The sequence below is a fragment of the Bufo gargarizans genome, chromosome 3 (assembly GCF_014858855.1).
Source record: "Bufo gargarizans isolate SCDJY-AF-19 chromosome 3, ASM1485885v1, whole genome shotgun sequence".
NCBI classification, from domain to species: Eukaryota; Metazoa; Chordata; class Amphibia; order Anura; family Bufonidae; genus Bufo; species Bufo gargarizans.
Window position 1 is genome coordinate 43,988,666 of NC_058082.1, and position 24,374 is coordinate 44,013,039.

The following is a 24,374-nucleotide window of genomic DNA, read 5'->3' on the forward strand; positions in this document are numbered from 1 at the left end:
TGTCTGCCAAGCTGTGTATCTAATCCTATCATTTGTGATACTGTCTGCTGAGCTGTGTATCTAATCCTATCCTGTGTGATACTGTCTGGTGAGCTGTGTATCTAATCTTATCATTTGTGATACTGTCTGGTGAGTGGTGTGTATCTAAGTCTCTCGTGTGATACTCACTGGTAAGCGGTGTATCTAAAACTCTGATGTGTGATACAGTCTGCCGAGTAGGATATCTAATAGGGTGACCACGTGTCCCGGATCGCCCGGGACAGTCCCGCATTTGGAGAGTCTGTCCCAGGTCCCGGTCACCCTCATTCCGGGACAATGCAGTGTCCCAGAATGACCTGAGCTGCTGACCGCTGCTGTGACACAGACACAGACATAAGGGGGGGCTGCTGGCACAGACATAAGGGGGGGCTGCTGGCACAGACATAAGGGGGGCTGCTGGCACAGACATAAGGGGGGGCTGCTGGCACAGACATAAGGGGGGCTGCTGGCACAGACATAAGGGGGGGCTGCTGGCACAGACATAAGGGGGGGCTGCTGGCACAGACATAAGGGGGGGCTGCTGGCACAGACATAAGGGGGGGCTGCTGGCACAGACATAAGGGGGGCTGCTGGCACAGACATAAGGGGGGCTGCTGGCACAGACATAAGGGGGGCTGCTGGCACAGACATAAGGGGGGGCTGCTGGCACAGACATAAGGGGGGGCTGCTGGCACAAGTTTGACAAAATGCACTTGTGAAAGTAAGTGTCCCTGAATGGCAGTTAGGAAATGTGGTCACCCTAATATCTAACCGATCCGCTTAGCCATTGTATCTAAGCCCCTCATATGTGATACAGTCTGCTGATCCAAAACACCAGAGTCTATTACATGCGATACTATCTAAACCAGCTTCATATGGCGTATCTAAGCTTACCATGTGTGATACAGCCTCAGATGTTACAGAATTTCTTTATACTGTAGCCCGGGGTGGTATACTCTTGGTGTATCTAAGCAGGTATGGTCCCCTGTACATGTACCACGGTGGATCGTTAACAGCCGCCGTGTCAACGAGCCCCGGGGGCTTATTAATTAAATGCATTGAACATTAATGCAGATCTGGGAAAACGTCATCGCGGCGGCAATTAAAATCCGAGCACAAAAGACGCAACGAGCGCAGATTGAAAGGCAGGGCAGGCATTCAGTGGTGGCACACGGGGGACGGGGGAGGGCTCCTATCCATTTTCCATCTTATGCCACCTCCAGACTACAAAAAGTGATCAGTCCTCTTTAAATGCCAGTCTGGAACAGGGCAACCTCACTGGCCGGCTGTAGGTGGCACTGTGGATCCGATAAATCAAAAAACGCAAAAAGATTCAGCCACACACAGAGCACAGAACGCCTTTCCCCATCATTGTCACCTGTATACATTGTAGCAATCGCCATGGATACAATGTATCAACCGGCATTCTATTTAAAGAGCCCTGCACCCAAAAATAGAAACAACTTTTTTTTTACGTTGTTTCTCTGGAAAAGATGGGTGACAACCAATATGGCCGCCATTACAGCTGCCCCAGGTCACTTAAGAAAGCTGGGTGACAACCCATGATGTAATGAAAGCAACACTGGTTGTCAGTCACTCTGCTTTCTCTATAGTTACCATCTAAAAAACGGAATGCATACGGAAATGCATCCGTACGTCTTCCGTATCCGTTTAGTTTTTTGCGGAACCACCTATTGAAAATGTTATGCCCAGCCCAATTTTTTCTATGCAATTACTGTATATGCCATACGGAAAAATGGAAACAAAAAAACGGAACAACGGATCCGTGAAAAACGGACCGCAAAACACTTAACAGTCGTGTGAAAGAGGCCCTACTAAAAAATTTTGGGGAATCTTTCAAAAACTCCTGCCAGTAATCTCCGCTCTTAACCCTTTGTACGCCAGCTCCAGTGACATAAAGCACTTTCATCTGCCATTGAGGGGGGAGGGGAATATATTCCGAAAAAATCCTACCGGCCCTCAGAAGTGGGAAAGACAAAGGACACTTCAGACGGGAGGCGGCCGGCGCTAAGCTGATAAGAGGTAAGGGTATCAGGCCTTGCTGCAGCACACCTAAGTCACGCCAAGAACACGCAATTTACATGTCAGTAACGTCCTTGCTGGATTAATCCCATTTTTTGTTTTTCGGTTTACCCCCCCCCCCCCCCAATTCTATCCATTAAAATTCCACTGCACTGTGAACAAACCCCCATTGTGCAGAAGGAAGGGGGAAGAAGGGGGGGGGGGGTAACACCATGTGGCGCTGGATGGAACATGAGCCGACCTGGCAGGGAACAGGCGGCCGGCCGTACCTAGAAGCAGATGGACACGCATCGCTGATCCCGGCCCTCCTCTCCTACACACAGGTGCGCCCTGGGATTATCTTTCCAAAAAAAGGGACCACTTAAAAAAAAAAAAAAAAAAAAAAAGACCCGTCTCTTGACTCCCCAACCTCTCCGTAATCTGCAGAAAAATACACCCTGAGGACGTCCCAAGGAAACCTTTACCAGATGCTTTTCCGCCTCTGCAGGGGGTGATGGAATTTGGAAAGCGGCTACTGGAAAAATTTTGGGAAGTGCCGGGAAAAATATTAGTACTTAATCCATGCGTTTGACCTCTCTTCCCCTTGTGCGATATCATTTTTGCATCAGAAGTGTCACTGGAAGCTCCCGGACCCCGATGCAAAAGTATTCACACCCCCCTAACATTGCATGATAGTTATAGTCTTGGCAGTAGAACGGCATTGAGCCCCCTTGTAAAGGTGACTAGTGGCTATGCCACTGATTAGGATGCAATCCGTGATCAAGGAGACACATTAGGGTGTGGAAATTTTCGCAACTAATACATAAAATGTTCCCAATCGATTCAGTGGTTTCTTCGTGGCTTTTTTTTTTTTGTGTGGAGAGCTGGGAGACAACCAGTCTGACCCATTACAGTTCACACTGCGGTCACCTTTCCCAGGCTCCTGAAAAGCGAATCTTTACACCTGCGATATGGGGGTGCGAGGAGCGGCAGATATCTCGCCGTCCATCGCTATGTGCTTGTCTAGGGCTGTCTAGAGTAACACAAGATAACAGGACAGGTTTTATGACCGCCCCAATGTGTTTGCCCAGCTTTAAACCAATGTTTGCGCAGATGACCGGCAAAGACTCATTAGGGTTAATTTATAACCAGTCTGAGGCCACAGTGCTAAGTAATGTACCAGGAGCAAACTGGTGATGGGACTGGGAGCAGCACCAAACGTGGTCAGTGCAGGAACAATGGCCATTCAGCCCTGTCCACCGATCTAGCAGAGCTCCAGCTCTGGTCCTGCCATCTACTGTGTGTCACCTGAAGATTCAGGGCTCCACCTACAGGAAGGAAAGACGATCCACAGGAAATAACCGAGGATCAGTACAGGATAAGTAATGTATGTACACAGTGACTGCACCAGCAGAATAGTGAGTGCAGCTCTGGAGTATAATACAGGATGTAACTCAGGATCAGTACAGGATATGTAATGTATGTACACAGTGACTGCACCAGCAGAATAGTGAGTGCAGCTCTGGAGTATAATACAGGATGTAACTCAGGATCAGTACAGGATAAGTAATGTATGTACACAGTGACTGCACCAGCAGAATAGTGAGTGCAGCTCTGGAGTATAATACAGGATGTAACTCAGGATCAGTACAGGATAAGTAATGTAATGTATGTACACAGTGACTGCACCAGCAGAATAGTGAGTGCAGCCCTGGAGTATAATACAGGATGTAACTCAGGATCAGTACAGGATAAGTAATGTATGTACACAGTGACTCCACCAGCAGAATAGTGAGTGCAGCTCTGGAGTATAATACTGGATGTAACTCGGGATCAGTACAGGATAAGTAATGTAATGTATGTACACAGTGACTGCACCAGCAGAATAGTGAGTGCAGCTCTGGAGTATAATACAGGATGTAACTCGGGATCAGTACAGGATAAGTAATGTAATGTATGTACACAGTGACTGCACCAGCAGAATAGTGAGTGCAGCTCTGGTGTATAATACAGGATGTAACTCAGGATCAGTACAGGATAAGTAATGTATGTACACAGTGACTGCACCAGCAGAATAGTGAGTGCAGCTCTGGAGTATAATACAGGATGTAACTCAGGATCAGTACAGGATAAGTAATGTAATGTATGTACACAGTGACTGCACCAGCAGAATAGTGAGTGCAGCTCTGGAGTATAATACAGGATGTAACTCAGGATCAGTACAGGATAAGTAATGTATGTACACAGTGACTGCACCAGCAGAATAGTGAGTGCAGCTCTGGAGTATAATACAGGATGTAACTCAGGATCAGTACAGGATAAGTAATGTAATGATTTTACAAAATGACAACTTTTCCTGTAGATACTTTCTATATGTAAACAGGTGGTTAGTGATGGAAACGCTGTGAAGAAGGGGCAGTATCAGCGGTATTCTTGTTGTCCAGTAGACCCTCGGCCTCCACAGCTGTAACTCTGTGAAATCCCATTTACCGCCCTATGTGTTACTTGGAGGGCGCAGACCTTTGTGTCTGGGACTCATTTCACAGGGCTGGTAATTCTAGAGCTGAGATACTGGGAGCTGCCCTGCTGCCAATTCCATGTTTAATGCCCCTAATCTGTTCCAGTCGTCCCCCAATCTGATGCTGGCGCGGGGTCCGGGGGGTTATGTAAGTGCACTCTTACTTTTAGTTAAGTACTTAGGAATGTTAATATAAGAAGACGACCACAGGATCTTTGCACCTTTACCACATTTCCCGCTGTCACTTCACTTCCATCAAAGGGGAATTAGTCATGCAGCTTCCTCACATGATGTATACATGGGGTATCTAAGCCTAGAAAGTGTGATACTGTCTCAGAGAACCACAGCGCACTACAACCCTCATCATGAACATTATTAAAATATCTCCAGGGGAAAAGTATTGCTAAGGCAGTGTATCTAACCTTTCCATGTGGGATACTGTCTGCTAAATCTGTGTATCTAATCCCTCCATGTGTGATACTGTCATCGGTGCCGTGTATCTAATCCTATGTGATACTATCTGCTACATCTGTGTATCTAATCTTTTCATGTGCGACACTGTCTGCTGAGCTGCGTATCTAATCCTATCCTGTGTGATACTGTCTGCTGAGCTGCGTATCTAATCCTATCCTGTGTGATACTGTCTGCTGAGCTGTGTATCTAATCCTATCCTGTGTGATACTGTCTGCTGAGCTGTGTATCTAATCCTATCCTGTGTGATACTGTCTGCTGAGCTGTGTATCTAATCCTATCCTGTGTGATACTGTCTGCTGAGCTGTGTATCTAATCCTATCCTGTGTGATACTGTCTGCTGAGCTGTGTATCTAATCCTATCCTGTGTGATACTGTCTGCTGAGCTGTGTATCTAATCCTATCCTGTGTGATACTGTCTGCTGAGCTGTGTATCTAATCCTATCCTGTGTGATACTGTCTGCTGAGCTGTGTATCTAATCCTATCCTGTGTGATACTGTCTGCTGAGCCGTGTATCTAATCCTATGTGATACTGTCTGCTGAGCTGTGTATCTAATCCTATCCTGTGTGATACTGTCTGCTGAGCTGTGTATCTAAGCCTGTGTGATACAGTCCCAGGTCTTCCCCCCAGCCGCTCAGAGCAGAGGGTGCACAGTCTGTACGGTACAATCACGGGTACAAAACACAGACGAGGTGATCAAAGCGGCCTCCCTGCATCCTGTGCTACATAAATAAACGGTGCGGGCACGGTGGGCACCGGGGGGCGGCCTGTGTTTATTTTCCCGGCTGCCTGTGGTGGGGTCGTGTACACGCACTGTATACAGACATCTACCTCTGCACCATGTCAGCTCTCCGTTACACCGCAGGCTCCGCTACCACCAGGGAGGATCTGCTCACTGGTCATATACATCCCCCCCCCACACAGACTGGGGGCGCTAATGAGCACTGGAAGGTTCTTCATGCTCTCACCTTTCCCACATCTTTGGGGTAGGTTCCTCCTAAACTGCGGTGCCCATGTGCAGGTCAGTACCCCCCTAGGGCAGACAGATGGCGCCAACCTTAGGTGTTGACTTTTTTTGTTTTTTTCCCCACCGGCCGATACATGGGACTACGACTACAGGACAATAAAATCCTATGTAAAAGTTCTGCAATGTTCACTTACACTTCATGTTTCAATCCACCCCTCATTGTCAAAACCTCTGCTTGCTGTCAGTAAATAAACAAATCTCCGATACCCTGATCTGATCTAAAAAAAGCTGTCAGGAGTGCTATGGAGGAAATGCATCACATATGGACGCATCATTATACTGACTAACCAGTCAAGAATGACCCATCTCCTGCCATGGGGCAAGGGCAACAGTCATGAAATATCTACTTAAAGAGTCCTGAAATTATTAAAGCCCCCGAGGTGTAGATTACAGATATCAAAACGGTGGTTTCACATCTTATTTCTAGGCAGAGATATGGTCGCATAAAAGATATAGGCCCAAAGCCTGAGGCTGCACTACTGAGAGAATCTGATAGTAACATATCCACTATGGGGGGATATAGCGTTGTCAAGGAGTCCTTCTGTGGATTTTATTTCAATATCTATGCTCAAGGTCTCCATGACAACACAGCACCTGGTAGAAGGACACCTCATCAGAACCTCTCAGTAGTGCAGCCTCAGGCTTTTGGGCCTGTAACTTTAATCGATTAGATCTCAGCCTAGGAGTGAGATATTAAAACACGGTTTTCACATTTTTAATGCACGCTAAAGGGTCTTTAGAATGAGTTTGAATGGAAGAAGCCACGCACAAGTGTCTGTAATATGCGTAGCGCGACACCGAACAGGCACAATGTCGAGCACAGGAGGTTTGGCAGCTAGTGTAATGTTAATGACTAACGCCTCTACACTACACCATGTAAAAAATTGGCACAGAGTAGAATTTTTTTGGGGTGTTAACGTCACTGTTCGCATTAATTAGTGACTGCAGGCGGGTTATTACAGACAGGAGACGGCTCAGGACACCGCGAACAGAAGATCATCCTCATCGCGGGGTGCAAACGAGGCGACTTAGCAAATTCCTCCTCTACAGCGTGTCCTTATTCCAAATATGCGTGGCCCGTTTTCCAGAGATGGCCGCCATTACAGCTCCAACAGGGCTCCCAACCCAGCTTTTCCAGACTCCCAAAACCTAGTTCTCCAGCTAAAAGAACAAATTTGAGGGTGTGAATATTTAAGCAAATGACCCATATTAATAAAAATGTTCTTTTTTTTTTTTCTTTTTTTTTATCTGTTATTGGTCGCCAAGCATAAACAGTCAACTTCATTCTGCAAAGATTGATTAATTATTGATCGTGTTTAAAAAATATTAACGATAAAAAATAAAAATAAAACTGGGATGTGAATATTTATGCAAAAACCCAAATCATTTAAAATCTGTGAAATGATATATATTTTTTTTAACAAACTATGTCCTCAACAGTCAGGAGGTCTGCTGCTTCAGGACAACCTTCTGCTCTGCCTTCCACCTGTATACATGGTGGGGGATGGATGGGAAGGTCAGCTGCAAGAGGGATTAAATGAGGATTTAACCCCTGCAGTGCCACTTCTGTACAGAAAGGAGGGGGGGGGGAAATTATGAAGAAAAAAAATAAATTGTCTTTCACGCCAAGTCAAGCTCACTGCCGGGATCTAAGAAATGTGAACAAATTGTACAGCGGTTACCACGAGCGGATTTTCTCCTGGGGTTTGGTGCTGCGCCAATTTTGTGGATGCCCCACACACATCAGTGGACCCCCTCCTCTCCCGAAAAAAAAAAAAAAAATTGTAGTTGTTCCAGGTGGTCTGCAAGCTACAACTCCCATCATGCAATGACATCAGGTCACAGATCCTCAAGTAAGGAGGTTGCGTAATGACGGAGGATGGAATCCGCACACCTCACGGGGCGGGATGACCCCAAAAACCGGACTACGGTACAAGAACGGTCCTTATGCCCAGAATGCCCCTGGCGCTCCATGGGTGGCTGGTCCAAAAACATTCGCTCTGTGAACCAGCATTTCTAGACGCAATTGAATGCAGTTTAAGGGTCAGTAACTGGGCAGAATTTTTGGGGATATTTAAAAAAGAAAATGAAAAAAATAAATGCTCTTCTAGCCATGCTGGACATAATGAGCGCTCCTGGAGTGACTGGAGTCCGCTTTTCCTGCAGGCCCCCGTTTACACAGCTGTACAAGACTCGGACAGGGATCAATTAGAAATGCACAGGGAAGCGGGATGCCTCCGCCAACACCAACAGAGCATTCCTGAATTTTATGTCTCGTTAACATGAAGGTATTGCCTAATGATAACCAAAATACTTTCCTAAATGGATGTAAGCCATAGCCCTGCTCTTCCTGGGCCTTCTGGCTCATGAATAGAATAATGGGATGGCAGTGAAGACTGACATAGGTAAAGCAGTATAGAAAAAAAGAGCAGTAGGGAAATTATCCATTACAATAAAGGCTTATAGGTCATTTAGGATCTTTCTTTAGTTTCCAGAAACCTCTATAGGTACTGAAATGGGCTTCAATGTCCTGATTTTGGTAACTTTGGCAAAACCAATTCATTTCTGCCCTTGAATTATGCCCCAAAATCCTCTCCGATGGTGGGTCTAAGGCTCCTTTCACACGGGCGAGTTTTCCGTGCGGGTGCGATCCGTGCGGCGAACGTATGGCACCCGCACTAAATCCTGACCCATTCATTTCTATGGGGCTGTGCACATGAGCGATGTTTTTAACGCATCACTTGTGCGTTCAGTTGAAATCGCAGCATGCTCTATAATGTCCGATTTTGACGTGACGCAGGCCCCATAGAAGTGAATGGGGTGTGTGAAAATCGGGTGGCATCCGCAAGCAAGTACGGATGCCGTGCGATTTGCACGCACGGTTGCTAGGAGACGATCGGGATGAGACCCGATCATTATTATTTTCCCTTATAACATGGTTATAAGGGAAAATAATACAAACTTCAGAACATCAATACCAAGCCCGAACTTCTATGAAGAAGTTCGGGTTTGGGTACCAAACATGCGCGATTTTTCTCACGCGAGTGCAACGCATGACAATGTTTTGCACTTGCGCAGAAAAAAATCGCGCATTTTCCCGCAAAGCACCCGGCTCTTATCCGGGCAAAAAAACTGACGCCCGTGTGAAAGAGGCCTAAGGGTACATTCACACATTTTAAAGACAGTCACATGATCGCACAGGGAGCGTCAGGTTCCACTGCCCCCAGTGCGGAGCAAGTGTTTCCAAGACTGTGGCGAGGTATTTTATTATTATTATTTTTTATTTGCTGCCAATAATATGGGGGGGGGGGGGTTATAACTACAGGGGGTACTGGAGGGGGACATAATACTGTGGTTTATTCTAGTCATCTGGGGTCCCACCAGGGGGCCATTAAACACACCGGGGGGACTACAAGGGGGCCATTATAATAACTGGAGGCACTACAGGAGGTCCATTATAATCATCGGGGGGCACTACAATGGGGCCATTATTGACACTGGGGGTGACTACAGGGGAGCCATTATAGTCACTGGGAGCAGTACAGGGGGGCCATTATAATAACTGGAGGCACTACAGGGGGTCCATTATAATCATCGGGGGACACTACAATGAGGCAATTAGTCTCTGGTGGCACTACAGGGGGACATTATAGTCATCGGGGGGCACTACAATGGGGCCATTATTGACACTGAGGGTAACTACAGGGGGGCCATTATAGTCACTGGGAGCACTACAGGGGAGCCAATATAATCACTAAAGGCACTACAGGGGGGCCATTAAAGTCATCGGGGGGCATTAGTATGGGGCCATTATTGACACTGGGGTTGACTACAGGGGAGCCATTATAATCACTGGAGGCACTACAGGGGAGCCATAATAATATTAACACTGTGGGCCTACAGGGGGTCCATTATAGACACTAGGAGCACTACAAGGGGTCATTCGGGGGCCCACCAGAGGGCCATTAAAGACATTGGGGGCACTACAAGGGGGCCATTGACACTACAACCCCCCCCCCCCAATAAAATCATCTGGTCACATGGGGACACGTTATGTGGAAGGAGCTGACCAAACAAGACCAATCCCTTTCACCATAACCAGTAATAAATTTTAGTAAAAGATCAAGAAGTCTGACCAAACAAGCCACCCGAGGCAAAATCCACAACATGGAAGAAAAAAAAAAATATGTCCTATATTAAAAAGAAAAAGTCTAAAAAGTCACATTTCTTAAAAATCTTACTTTTGGCAGCAGAGCTCTTTGGAAACGATTAGAATGAAATCCATGTGGACGCAGCTTGAGTGCGAGAATCATGGACAACTGTCTTACATTTGGAGGAAAACCAAAAATTGCTTTAGAGATATAGACAACCATATAATAATTCAAATGGTTGATAATAACGGGCAATTGTTCCTAAAAAAATAAATAAAAAAAAATAAAAAAAATAATAAAAAAAATAATAAAAAAAAATAAAAATCGATGCCTCCATGGTGGTAAAACGGTAGATATGTGTTGTATGCACCTGAGAAGTTATTGGCCATATTGAACATTTTTGGTTTGGAGGTAGTCAATATTGAAAATGTCAGCCCTTCTCAAGGAACATAGAAGCTACATGTAAAAGCTTTTTGCTTTTTTCAGACCAAAAATACAAAAGGTCTATCTATTTTTGGACAAGGGGGATATTGACTCACTACCAATAGTATTTGGAGGACCTTCACATAAATGGAAAGGTTCCCTAATGTATAAGCTGGTGGGAATCTAGTAGGTTGTTGAAAAACTTGGCTCCATAAGTCTTGGTCTCCTGCAATATCAACAACTACATTTTATGGTCCATTACTATATTTAGTGTGACGTCTTGAGGACATCCATGTTTCATGAAATATCTGTCTAACCTTTGGCACCTGGAATGGTAAGAATAATTTTCAAAGAATTTTCTTGTCTAATGTCAAGCTGTTTGCTACAATGGAAAGTCTCACTATCTTCATCCTACATGGAGCCTTCAACTACTGTCATATTGGGTCATAGATGGGTATCATGAGAGATCTTATGCATATTAATACGAGTCAAATCTGTCGATTTCAGCGTCATCATCCAACCATCTAATGTATATGGTGGTGTTCCAACCTTCCACAATAGCTAATGTGGTCTGAGAGAAGGATCGGCAGTTGGATTTCCACACACCAGATCCTTTTGTTCTCAGGTGAGAGAAGACACTTTGGAAAACAGAAACGCTTGGTTGAACTCCATGTGCATGGGTTGGGAGAGATGGATGGCCTGAACGTTATTGAAGGTGTATGGGCATGCTGGGATCTGTAGAAGGACAATGTTTTGCGGTTGTCATTGTCTCCTCTACATCCAACCCAAGAGGCATTATCCCTACAGAAACCTGATAATCCAGTTAAAGAGGGTTGAAGAACCTTGGATAAAGTCAAAGTCACCCTCAATGCTCCACTCTGGTTGACACAACAAGGGTAGTAACACCTAAGGGTCACCCCAGGTTATATATATTATATCTGCATCTCTCATTATAGGACCACGGAAGGAACTCAGAGAGACCCCAGACTCCATGTCTCTGTGTGGGACATATTTACTACCAACCTGCCGACTTTTAACACAAATGAAACTCCCAAGGGAGAAAGTAAAGTGTCTAAAACCAGAAGCACTAAGTGGTGAGTAACTAACCCAACATATCATTTTACTAGCTTCCTACCCTATCAATAATAAAATATCGACTGAAAACCGCCATAAACTGCACACCATAACCTATTATCTCATCCTGGAGGTGCAGTTAATGGGTGGGTCATCTACTCAACCACCACTGTGTATATAGTTACGGAGGATGATTTTTGCTTATAAATTATATTCACTGAGCATGGAGAGGAAACAAAAATCGCAAAGAACCAACAGAAATAAACAGAGATATATAGAATTCATATTCCTGTACATAGGAGGCAGTATTATAGTAGTTATATTCTTGTACATAGGAGGCAGTATTATAGTAGTTATATTCTTGTACATAGGAGGCAGTATTATAGTAGTTATATTCTTGTACATAGGAGCAGTATTATAGTAGTTATATTCTTGTACGTAGGAGGCAGTATTATAGTAGTTATATTCTTGTACATAGGGGGCAGTATTATAGTAGTTATATTCTTGTACATAGGAGGCAGTATTATAGTAGTTATATTCTTGTACATAGGGAGCAGTAATATAGTAGTTATATTCTTGTACATAGGAGCAGTATTATAGTAGTTATATTCTTGTACGTAGGAGGCAGTATTATAGTAGTTATATTCTTGTACATAGGAGCAGTATTATAGTAGTTATAGGCTTGTACATAGGGGGCAGTATTATAGTAGTTATATTCTTGTACATAGGAGGCAGTATTATAGTAGTTATATTCTTGTACATAGGGAGCAGTAATATAGTAGTTATATTCTTGTACATAGGAGCAGTATTATAGTAGTTATATTCTTGTACATAGGAGCAGTATTATAGTAGTTATATTCTTGTACATAGGAGGCAGTATTATAATAGTTATATTCTTGTACATAGGAGGCAGTATTATAGTAGTTATATTCTTGTACATAGGAGGCAGTATTATAGTAGTTATATTCTTGTACATAGGAGGCAGTATTATAGTAGTTATATTCTTGTACATAGGAGGCAGTATTATAGTAGTTATATTCTTGTACATAGGGGCAGTATTATAGTAGTTATATTCTTGTACATAGGAGCAGTATTATAGTAGGTATATTCTTGTACATAGGAGCAGTATTATAGTAGGTATATTCCTGTACATAGGAGGCAGTATTATAGTAGTTATATTCTTGTACATAGGAGCAGTATTATAATAGTTATATTCTTGTACACAGGAGGCAGTATTATAGTAGTTATATTCTTGTACATAGGAGGCAGTATTATAGTAGTTATATTCTTGTACATAGGAGGCAGTATTATAGTAGTTATATTCTTGTACATAGGAGGCAGTATTATAGTAGTTATATTCTTGTACATAGGAGGCAGTATTATAGTAGTTATATTATTGTACATAGGAGTAGTATTACAGTATTATAGTAGGTATAGTCTAGTATATGGGTGGCAGTATATACATAAGGTAGTAGTGCGGTAATAGTTTAGATATTTACCTGGGTTTTTCAGGACAACAGATGAATTGACCTGAAAGTCGTAATGCTATCAGTTGTCACTCTTCCTGCCATCTAATATATAACATATTGCTCAGCAGGGGGATAACCCGTGCACACAGGAAAGCTCATTCCAGAGGATATGTGATATATTGTATATGTAGCGGTATGTGTATGGTAACATTTGCTCACCATATAGTATCAGAGCATCTCTAATGTATGTAGTGACTGGAATCTCTTTCGTAGACAGAATGACTGGATTTCCTTCGTTTTTTAAGTTTCCACCAAGTGCACTAGCGCTGTGAATGGCACTTTGTCACAATGAACTATCACTTGACTTTATAAAACTTCTTGTCACCAGAGAGCGACACATGGCTGTCATATAAACTTACACTGGTGTGAAAACATCTGCGCGGCTCTCAAGTGCCCGAGACCCCATAAAGCGGGAGAGGGGCAGCCTGGAGTCACTGTAGGGTTGTTTGCACAGGAAAAGACGGGGTTATTTGTCATATCCTGAGTACAGAGAGCAGACAAGATAACTGGACCATTACTGACCTCTCCCCCATCACATGGACCTTCTGGAAGGTAAACCTCATCATTTATGGAGGGCAATGCATTTTGTATTGCCTGACGTGGGAGATTTTTGACTTTGTACAATGATAGTGATGGAGAGTAAAATTTAAAGGGGGTCCCAGGATATTTATAACGGATGCAAAGGTCATCAGTATCTGATCGGTGGGGCGCCGCCGACTATCAGCTGTTTGAGAAGTCACAGCGCCGTCCATGCGATAGTGGCCGTGCTTGGTATCGCAGCGATCTGTGCCTAGGCCATGTGACTGAGATGAACGTGACGTCCCATGGCCTACAGAAACCGGTGAAAAAGCCGCAACGCCATTGCAAACATTGATACCTTCTCAAACAGCTGATCCGCAGGGGTCCCCGGTGTGGGACCCCCACCAATCAGATACGGATTACCTGGGCCGGGGCGACCAAAAACAGAGTTTCACCATATCAGAGTTTTCTCAACCACCAAAAACGTGGCAATTATTGATACCCCCATTATTTCTTGCTAGTGTTGGGCTGGGGTCTAGAGCAAACGATTCTGAGGGCCCACCCTCCATACTCCTCTAGTAGAGATAGAGTTCATGGTCCATGGTCCTCTCCAAATGGGGTTTGTTCTGCTGACAATTGAGGCCCTTTACTGGAACTGTGAAACTGACTTTAAATGGAGAAGTTAATTGATTTTTTTTTTTTAAATAATAATAATAATAATAATAATAATAATAATAATAATAATAATAATAATAATAATAATAATATCTAATCCCCAAAATTAAATAAAAAAAAAAAACAAAGTTATAAAAAAAATAAGTCTACAGACGCTTTCATGTGTGTGGTCAGTTTTCAGCTGCAGGCCCTTCACTATCACCCCTACTAGCTTGGCGGGTATCTGCCTACACTTCACTCCTGCCAGCTCCTAGACTGGGGAGGAGGAGGAGGAAGGGGGGAAGGGGTTAAAAGGTTGCATACCATAGAAACTACTGAATGGGTTTAGTGAATGGCTTCAATCCCCATCCATTCTTCTACATGACAGTGCCTGGGCTCTGCAGGCCTAAAAAGCGGTCTCTATTTGCATGTCTTCAGGTGTCACCGTGTACTGTCATAGATAGGAGCTCCTGACAGCCGAAAAGAAAGAGCATTTCTTGGCTTTGCCGAGGGGGGGGGGGGGGGGGCATAATAAAGCGGCAAAAATACAAAAAAATTCCGCTCAGTCTAGTAAACAGCATGTTCGCTCATCACATATCGTGTCGCGCAGTAATTATCGCCTATTGTCCCTGGGAAGTGATATTTCAAGAGGCGAGGGGGGGGGGGGGGGGCTGTTCCAAAAGTTTGTAAAATTTATGTGCAAAAAACGCAAAAAATAAATAAATCCCAATTAACCAGTCCCAGAGCTTAGGCAGAAACAACAAAGAAGGGAAAGGGTTAATATTTTAATTAGAAAAAAAAGGGTCTAAATAAAAAAAATAATCACCTTTCAATTAACCAACCTCCACTGAGGGAAGCGGGCCCCCGAGCTTGACCCCAAAACTCTGGAGAAGGTAAACAGATCATTCCACCGAAATACCATCAGCGGTGTGAAATGTTAATAATTTCATCGAATTATACACTGCTAACATTTACACAGACGTCAAAAACGCCAATTACGAGGTTTTCTTTTTTCTTTGCTCATATGAAAAGGTTCAGAGATTTATTAAAAAATAAAATCATAAAACAAAATGAACGTGACATTTCTACAATGCAAACTCAAGTGGTGGAAACTTTCAAAAATCGCCACTTAAATGTCATAACAGACTTCACCCATGCATGAAAGTGGTGCGTAGAATGGACGCCAACGTTCGCCGACCTAAAGGAAAAACGTGAAAGTGTTTGATCTCTGCTAATAAGAAGGCACCTGCAAAGTCAATAGGAGCCCACGGCGTAATAAATCCGTTACTGACGCTTATCCTATCATTGTATCCATACCGCCTAAGGTTTACTCGAAGGTACTAATCCACTAAATTGTAACACTGTATCCGGAAAATTGTTATAAGTTTGTTACTGTAGTCTCAAAAGGGACAATTTCATAGATTTTTCTATTAGGTTCCGCCATGGGTACCAAACCTACCCCAGCGATTTAGATGGTCACTTGTACCTTAAGGGGAACTTGTAAGGCGATGGCCATTTACCTGGGGCCTTTGTGCGCGGGGAGGGGATGAACGATGTAAGACATTAGCCATATCCAGGTACAAGGTTCTTAGATCTTAGTCTGTATCCATGGCGGGACCCTCATAAATCCAATGTAAGGGACTTTACTTGCAAGTTCATTTTTCCACCAGTCCATACAGGCAACAAGCACATATCCACAAGGTAGTGAAGCTTCCTCCCAAGGTTCACTTCTAGGTCCAAAACACCAGTTTATATCCTCCAGGGGTTAACCCAACATGCACCATATAAACACTGGGAGCCCCATGTGCATAGTGTAATACGTTCCACCACTAAGGTGAATAGAATCCAAATGTAGCGGAGCTGAACGCATGCAGATTGTATAATAATACTCACAGCATTTGCCTGCAGCCAAAGCCACAGATTAAAGCCTCTTGCACACGACCGTATGGCTTTTTCAGTATTTTGCGGTCTGCAAAAAACGGATTCGCAAAAAATACAGACGACGTCCGTGTGCATTCCGTTTTTTTGTGGAACGGAACAGCTGGGCCCTGATAGAACAGTACTATCCTTGTCCATTATACGGACAATAATAGGACATGTTCTATCTTTGAACGAAAAAACGGAAACGGAATACACACAGAGTACCTTCTGTTTTTTTTTGCGGATGCATTGAAATGAATGGTTCCGTATATGGTCCGTTTACGGAAACGGAAAACGTTCATGTGCAAGAGGCCTAACAAATACAGCTCTGCTACAACTGCACGGGTCAGTAAAGCATGCTTTGTCTGCCTATTACAAAACAGAAGGGAACCTGTCCCTCTGCACGCACTGTACATGCCCTGTAATAAACGGATGTAGCAGAGCTCAGTTTGTCAAGTGCAGGAGAGATCTGTCAGCAGTATCTGAAGTTCCCTGCAAGACCATTCATCGCATCACATTAACCTTCCACCAATGCAGCCTTAGGTTCTGTTCACACTATTTTTTAAAGAGCTGGAAAAAAGAACAGCATTAGGATTTCTCGTGGTTTTTGGGATGAGGTTTTTATTTGGACGCAGTTTTGATGCGATTTTTTTGCTCCTGCCCATTTCAATGGGAAGTTTGGATGGGACTTGATTTTTTTTTTCCATGCTGTTTTTTTTAAACCGCGAGCAGAAAAAAAAAGGCCATGTTAATTATGAACCATCTGCAAGCGTTTCCGGGTGCGGAATCCGCAACAAAATCCATGTTGAATATACCCTTAAAATGACACGTTCAGCACTGCTACGTATGGAGTTCAAACCTAGGACATGTTCTCTGTCTCTTATACGATACTGCAGCCCGATCCAAAGGCTCATTAAGGCCATTTGTGCCTTCAAGGGTTAACCCTCCTAAAAAGCCGCACGCGCAGTAGTAGGTTACATGTAGATATAACATAATACAAACCCAACAGCTAGAATTGTAAAGCAGACTGCATGCGCCCGAGAAGGTACCAACTCCAAGGATGAGTCCAGCACCCACTAGAGTCAGCAGCAGGCACACAGCAGCGCGCTGTCGTGGAATGCAACACAGTAAGGCTACAAAGTAACACAAAATACATAGCTGACTGCAAACATCGCCTCCAGCTACAGTAAAAGGGAAGCTCTATCCCCCCCCCCCCAAAAAATAGAGACAACAGCATTTATATCAGGAAAGGGTTAACCTGGGTGCAATGTAACAACGTAGTAACAATTGTTTACAAACGTAAACTGAAAAAGAAACACATAAAAAAAAACAACACATAAACAGCAACATAGCAAAGAAGACACACAAAATATATACTAGGAAAAAAATAAAATAAAAAATAAATAAAAAAGGAGTGCAGGTTTGCACAAAGGGTTAATCCAGCAGAAACATCCAGGGACAGTGAAACATGTTCTGCCTGCACAGAGCAGAGGGGAACCCCTGGCTACATGGACATGCCTGCATACAGTGCACACGGTAGCATGCACCCTGGGGGGGGGGGGGGGGGGCATTCATTATTGCATCCTATAGCAGCAGAATAGAAGAGAACACAAGTCATGAGCAGCACTCACCATTAGCTGAGACTCCCAGGTTTGCAGAACCACTTTTAACTAAGAGTGAATTGTGTGCAAAATCTCCAGACTGTGAGTGCTGGGCTGGCCGGCCTATCAGCCTCCTCTGGCAGCCATTGGCTCCTGGGGTAGGGGGAGGGGAGGGGGTTTGTTCAATAGGGGTTGATGAAGCAGATGAACAATGCAAGGGAGGACCTGTGAACACACACAAACACACACAGGGATCAGAACCGAGCCCAGGGAAGAGGCGCACACTCTGCTCACCTGCCTGCTCTGTTTTTTTTTTTTTTTAGGATTTAAAAAAAATTTTAAATTTGTGTGTGTGTGCCTAGCGGAGCGGAATCAAATGATAAGGGTTACGTTGGACTGGAATTTCAAGGGTTAAATGAATGCATTTGTTTAGTAGCAGAAAGGAGGGGGAGATACAAAAATATAAAAGGGCAAACAGAGCCGCCGTTTTTTATTTATTTTTAATTTTTTTACAATTTTAGATTTAGGGATGGGCGGATTTTTGTCACATGATCTGCATATTTTTTATGTGATTCCCCCCCCCCCTTTTTATCCTTTTTTTTGGGGGAATTCTGAAAAACGCCGGATATACTGTACAAATCCTTTTTATTTTTATTTTTTTTGCTAGACGCTTTTTGTTTTTAATTTGGGCGCGTTTTTATTCTTTATTTTTTTTAAGTGGAGCATGTCGAAGTATGCAGGAATTAAATTTTTTTCTGTCTAACATAAGGCCTCCTTCACACGACCGTTTTTTATTTCCCCATTTACGGGCCGTTTTTTTGCGTTACGTATACGGAACCATTCATTTCAATGATTCCGCCCAAAAAACGGAATGTACTCCGTATGCATTCCGTTTCCGTATTTCAGGAACATGTCCTATTATTGCCCGCAAATCACATCCCGTGGCTCCATTCAAGTCAATGGGTCCGGAAAAAAAAACACGGAACACATATGGAAATGCATCCGTATGTCTTCCGTATCCATTCCGTTTTTGTGGAACCATCCATTGAAAATGTTATGCCCAGCCCAATTTTTTCTATGCAATTAATGTATACTGTATATGCCATACGGAAAAACGGAATGGAAACACAACTGAAACAAAAAACGGAACATCGGATCCGTGATAAACAGACCATAAAATACTGAAAAAGGTCTCTTTCACACTACCGTATGGCTATTTCAGTGTTTTGCGGTCCGTTTCTCACGGATCTGTTGTTCCGTTTTTTTTGTTTCCTTTGCGTTTCCGTTTTTTCCGTATGGCGTATACAGTAATTACATAGAACAAATTGGGCTGGGCGTAACATTTTCAATAGATGGTTCTGCAAAAAACTGAACGGATACGGAAGACATACGGATGCATTTTCGTATGCATTCCGTTTTTTGTGCGGACCCATTGACTTTAATGGAGCCACGGAACGTGATTTGCGGCCAAATATAGGATATGTTCTATCTTTGCACGGAACGGAGATACGGACACACGGAAACGGAATGCATATGGAGTACATTCAGTTTTTTTGCGGACCCATTGAAATGAATGGTTCCATATATGGACCGTATACGGAACGCAAAAAAAGGCCCCGCAAAACGGAAAAAAAAAACAGTAGTGTGAAAGAGGCCAAAGGGAGAGTTCACACCACCGTTATTTTTCCATTCCTCGGGTCCATCACAAGAACAGAAAAATAAAGGGAAAAAAAACCCTGGATCTTGTGCATCAGTTATAGGGCTCATGCACACGACAGTATAGCTTTTTCAGTGTTTTGCGGCTTGTTTTTTACGGATCCGTTGTTCCGTTTTTGTTTGCATTGTGTTTCCGTATGCCACATACAGTATACAGCAATTACATAGAAAAAATTGGGCTGGGCATAACATTTTCAATAGATGGTTCCGCAAAAACGGAACGGATACGGAAGACATACGGATGCATTTCCATATGTGTTCTGTTTTTTTTGCGGACCCATTGACTTGAATGGAGCCAAGCACCGTGATTTGCGGACAAGAATAGGACATGTTCTATCTTTTCACGGTACGGAAATACTGAAACGGAATGCACAAGGAGACACTTCATTTTTTTTTTTCGGAACCACTGAAATGAATGGTTCAGTATATGTACCGCATACTGAACTAAAAAAACGGCCAGTATACTGAACGCAAAATACTGTCGTGTGCACGAGCCCATACACATTTGGCATCCATTTCAGATCCGTTTTTTTTTTTATGATGGCAAAAAAGTCCCGCATGCAGTACTTTTATTTTATTTTTTTCATCTAAAAAAAAAGATCTCCGACTGAAACGGCTCGAAGCGATGCCAGATGTGTATAACTGATGCTCAGGATTCGTGTTTTACAGAATCCGTTTTTTTTTCTTTATTTTTCTCACGGATCACAAGAGCAGAAAAATAAACGGTGATGTGAACCCGGCCTTTTGCAGGTTTTCCGCGTGGATTCTCGTGCTGTTTTCACTGCGCATCTGCACCAAAATCTGCATGTGTTACTTGCGGATTTTGTAGAAGATTTACCCAAGATCTCGCTCTTTGCATCGCAAAAGGCGAAATCTGCACTTAGATTCCGCATAAACAACTGGCATGCTGCGAATTTAAAAATCCATACCGCAGGTCAATTTCCAAGCGGTAGATTTCCACAGCGCGTACGTGAGATTTTTTCATTCTCATCCTGGTCCGAATGTAATGTGTGCCTAAACCCTAAGTAGCGATGAGCGACGCGAGCTCCGGAGCCTAGATCTGAAGTCGCTTCACTCAAAACTTCCTTTGAATGCTGTACGCAACAAAAACCAGGGGTGGGTTCACACAGAGATTTCCGGAGGAGGATCTGAGGCAGGTTTTTCAGCTAAAGCCAGAAGTGGATCCAGCGGGAAGGAGAAGTCCAGGTCCTTTGTTTGTATTTCAGATTCTTTTCATATCCGCTTCTGGGTTGGGCTTAAAAACCTGCAGCAAAATCGGACTTGAAACCTCCTCCAAAAAATTCTCCGCACCTAACCAAAATCTGCTGCGAGTGCAGGCACTTTGGGTATTTTTGGCACTGGTTTTTATTTTTGGTGCCTGCGGTTTTTATAGTGTTTTTTTTTTGCACACAAAGTAAGCCATGCAGCAAATGTATCATCCCGCGTGAGCCACGTTTGGTGCATCTTCTATAAGCCTGCACTGTCTACAGGATTAGCAAATCTGCCCCATCGTGTGTCGAAATATTCATAGTTTCCCATTTACTACCGCCATACATCTGCCTGCAGTGTGGGCCATGTTTGTGCTCCGCTTGGTGTCCACATGCCATGCATGGTCTGGGAAAAGCTTCCGCGTATACACTGAACATATCCATAGCCTATAGTGGGCTATGCATACAACGAAAGACTATCCTTGTGGTCACTATTTATACTGCGGTCAAAGACCCAAAAATTCCCTTTAACACAATTTTTTTTAAATATATATAAAAAAAATTGTGTGTGGACCCCTAAAAGGAATTTTTGGGTTTTTGACCGCAGTATAAATAGTGTTTGCATCCCGAGGGTCCCTACAAGGGCCATATTGTAGTTCTTCACTATCCTTGTGGAATTCATCGAGGCAGTATGTGTTGGTATACAGGCAGTATGTGTTGGTATACAGGCAGTATGTGTTGGTATACAGGCAGTATGTGTTGGTATACCATATAAATTTTTTTTTTTATGCGTAGGAAATTTCAGCGGCACATTTCTCAGTGAAATGTAAACTGCGTGAGGAATGAATGATCGTACTAAGGATCATTCATCCCCAATACACTTTCCATTGGCCGATCAACTTGTTTTGTCGCAGGTCAGTAAAATTAAGCATGTGTCGAGTTAAACGTTTTTTTTTTACTGCAAAATATTATATAACATTTCAGAATTTTTTTAAAAAACATATTGGAATATTTTTTAATGGGGCAGGGGATTTAAAAAAATTTATAATTATAAAAAATAAATAAAAAATTCAATATAATTATTAAAAAATAATCATTTTTTGTTTAATTTTTTTAATTGAGTTGTAGAGTGCTGTGCAATAGAAAGAAGACTAACCATATAGGGGTCGTGTTTATTTTTAAATTCCCTTCTCTAGATTAGCCCCTCCACAATAAAAATAAAATAAAAAAAACTTGTGTGCGTCACCTCTTTAGCAAACACAAGAAAAAAACAGGATCTCAAACAAGGCATGCGACAATTTCAGTACCATAAACATTACATAATATCACATGAAACACATAAATATCCAACAAATTGGACGACATGCTTGAAAAATATCAAATCAATGTAGAAAATTTCACAAAGAAATGACAAATACCGTATAGAACTTTTTTTTTTTAAAGAGAAAAATAAAACAAACAATATGAAATTGGAAATATTTACATGACTTAAAAAGAAATAAATAATAATACATGAATTTAAAATGTCACAAGAGATGAAATATTTTCAAAAATTAAAAGCACATCAAACAAAACTTAAAACATAAAAAAGAAAAAAAAAATGATCTCAAAAAATTTAAATGTAAAAAAAATAAATACAGAATAAAAATTAAATAAAAAATTAAATAAAAACAACACTGCTCATGGAATTGCAGCACATTAAGGACTTTTCTAACGAAGAATTCTGCGTGAACTGAATTACTAGACCAATGCGTAATGAAGACGGGCATTTGTGAGTACGTGTTCTGCTACTTCCCAGTAGGAGTGAGGATCCAGCTATGAAATTGAGGCCTTTAAACCTTTCCCGATTTAAACCTCAAATAATCCCGAGCTCCACCATACTGTGCCATTTCAATGTGATTTTTTTTTTCCCACAAAGACCAATTTGCATAGCGGTGTCTGGGTCCCAAATCATCGCCCATCAATTAGACTGGATACTGTACCCGCTTCCCTCTTTCATGCCCTTTCCATCTATTTATTATTGCAGGTTTTTAGTTAATTGTTTACAGGGCGAGTTAGGGAAATCAGGGTTTTCCAGGCCAAGTCTCCGGGTTTGGTGGTGAATGGCGCACAGCTGGAATTCCAGACCTTTAAACTGCTGAGCCAGACGGGTGATTGACAGAGGTGTCCCTCCCCGAAAAAAGGAGGTGCCCCCTGCCACCAGCCCTCCGTAAACAATGGAGCCTCACACAGAAAATTGATTGCAAATCACTATAAAGTGCACGTGTTCATAAACACATCAATTCCTGTTTCTGCTGCAAAAATGTGAATCTGCAAATCTGGGAAGAAGAGGAAAGCAACAAACACGGAAAGTCACACAGCAAATAATAGGTAGAAAGGAAATCTCCGAGGATTAGGTTTTTCACAAAGAAATGTTATTTTTCTAACTAAGAAGATAACTTACATCCAGTCTAAATATACTAGTGACATGTATATTCTAATCCACAAGGAGAAGCAGTATTATAGTAGTTATATTCTTGTACATAGGAGCAGTATTATAGTAGTTATATTCTTGTACATAGAAGGCAGTATTATAGTAGTTATATTCTTGTACATAGGAGCAGTATTATAGTAGTTATATTCTTGTACATAGGAGCAGTATTATAGTAGTTATATTCTTGTACGTAGAGGCAGTATTATAGTAGTTATATTCTTGTACGTAGAGGCAGTATTATAGTAGTTATATTCTTGTACGTAGAGGCAGTATTATAGTAGTTATATTCTTGTACATAGGAGCAGTATTATAGTAGTTATATTCCTGTACATAGGGGCAGTATTATAGTAGTTATATTCTTGTACATAGGAGCAGTATTATAGTAGTTATATTCTTGTACATAGGAGGCAGTATTATAGTAGTTATATTCTTGTACATAGGAGGCAGTATTATAGTAGTTATATTCTTGTACATAGGAGCAGTATTATAGTAGTTATATTCTTGTACATAGAAGGAAGTATTATAGTAGTTATAGTCTTGTACATAGGAGCAGTATTATAGTAGTTATATTCTTGTACATAGGAGCAGTATTATAGTAGTTATATTCTTGTACATAGGAGCAGTATTATAGTAGTTATATTCTTGTACATAGGAGCAGTATTATAGTAGTTATATTCTTGTACACAGGAGCAGTATTATAGTAGTTATATTCGTGTACACAGGAGCAGTATTATAGTAGTTATATTCTTGTACATAGGAGCAGTATTATAGTAGGTATATTCTTGTACATAGGAGCAGTATTATAGCAGTTATATTCTTGTACATAGGAGGCAGTATTATAGTAGTTATATTCTTGTACATAGAAGGCAGTATTATAGCAGTTATATTCTTGTGCATAGGAGCTGTATTATAGTAGTTATATTCTTGTACATAGGAGCAGTATTATAGTAGGTATATTCTTGTACATAGGAGCAGTATTATAGTAGTTATATTCTTGTACATAGGAGGCAGTATTATAGTAGTTATATTCTTGTACATAGGGGCAGTA

General features: G+C 42.3%; 1 protein-coding gene across 1 annotated transcript in view; it reads right to left on the minus strand.

The window, feature by feature from the left end:
• The window catches only part of TENM4 (teneurin transmembrane protein 4), a 209,140-nt gene extending 190,036 nt beyond the window's left edge, over positions 1–19,104 (minus strand). The window contains exons 1-2 of the mRNA XM_044285413.1: positions 19,098–19,104; positions 17,960–18,154 (exon numbers count right to left, since the gene is read on the minus strand). Coding sequence (XP_044141348.1) covers positions 17,960–18,154; positions 19,098–19,104 — 202 coding nt within the window. The remainder of the gene's footprint in view (positions 1–17,959; positions 18,155–19,097) is intronic.
• Between the last annotated feature and the right edge of the window lie 5,270 nt (positions 19,105–24,374).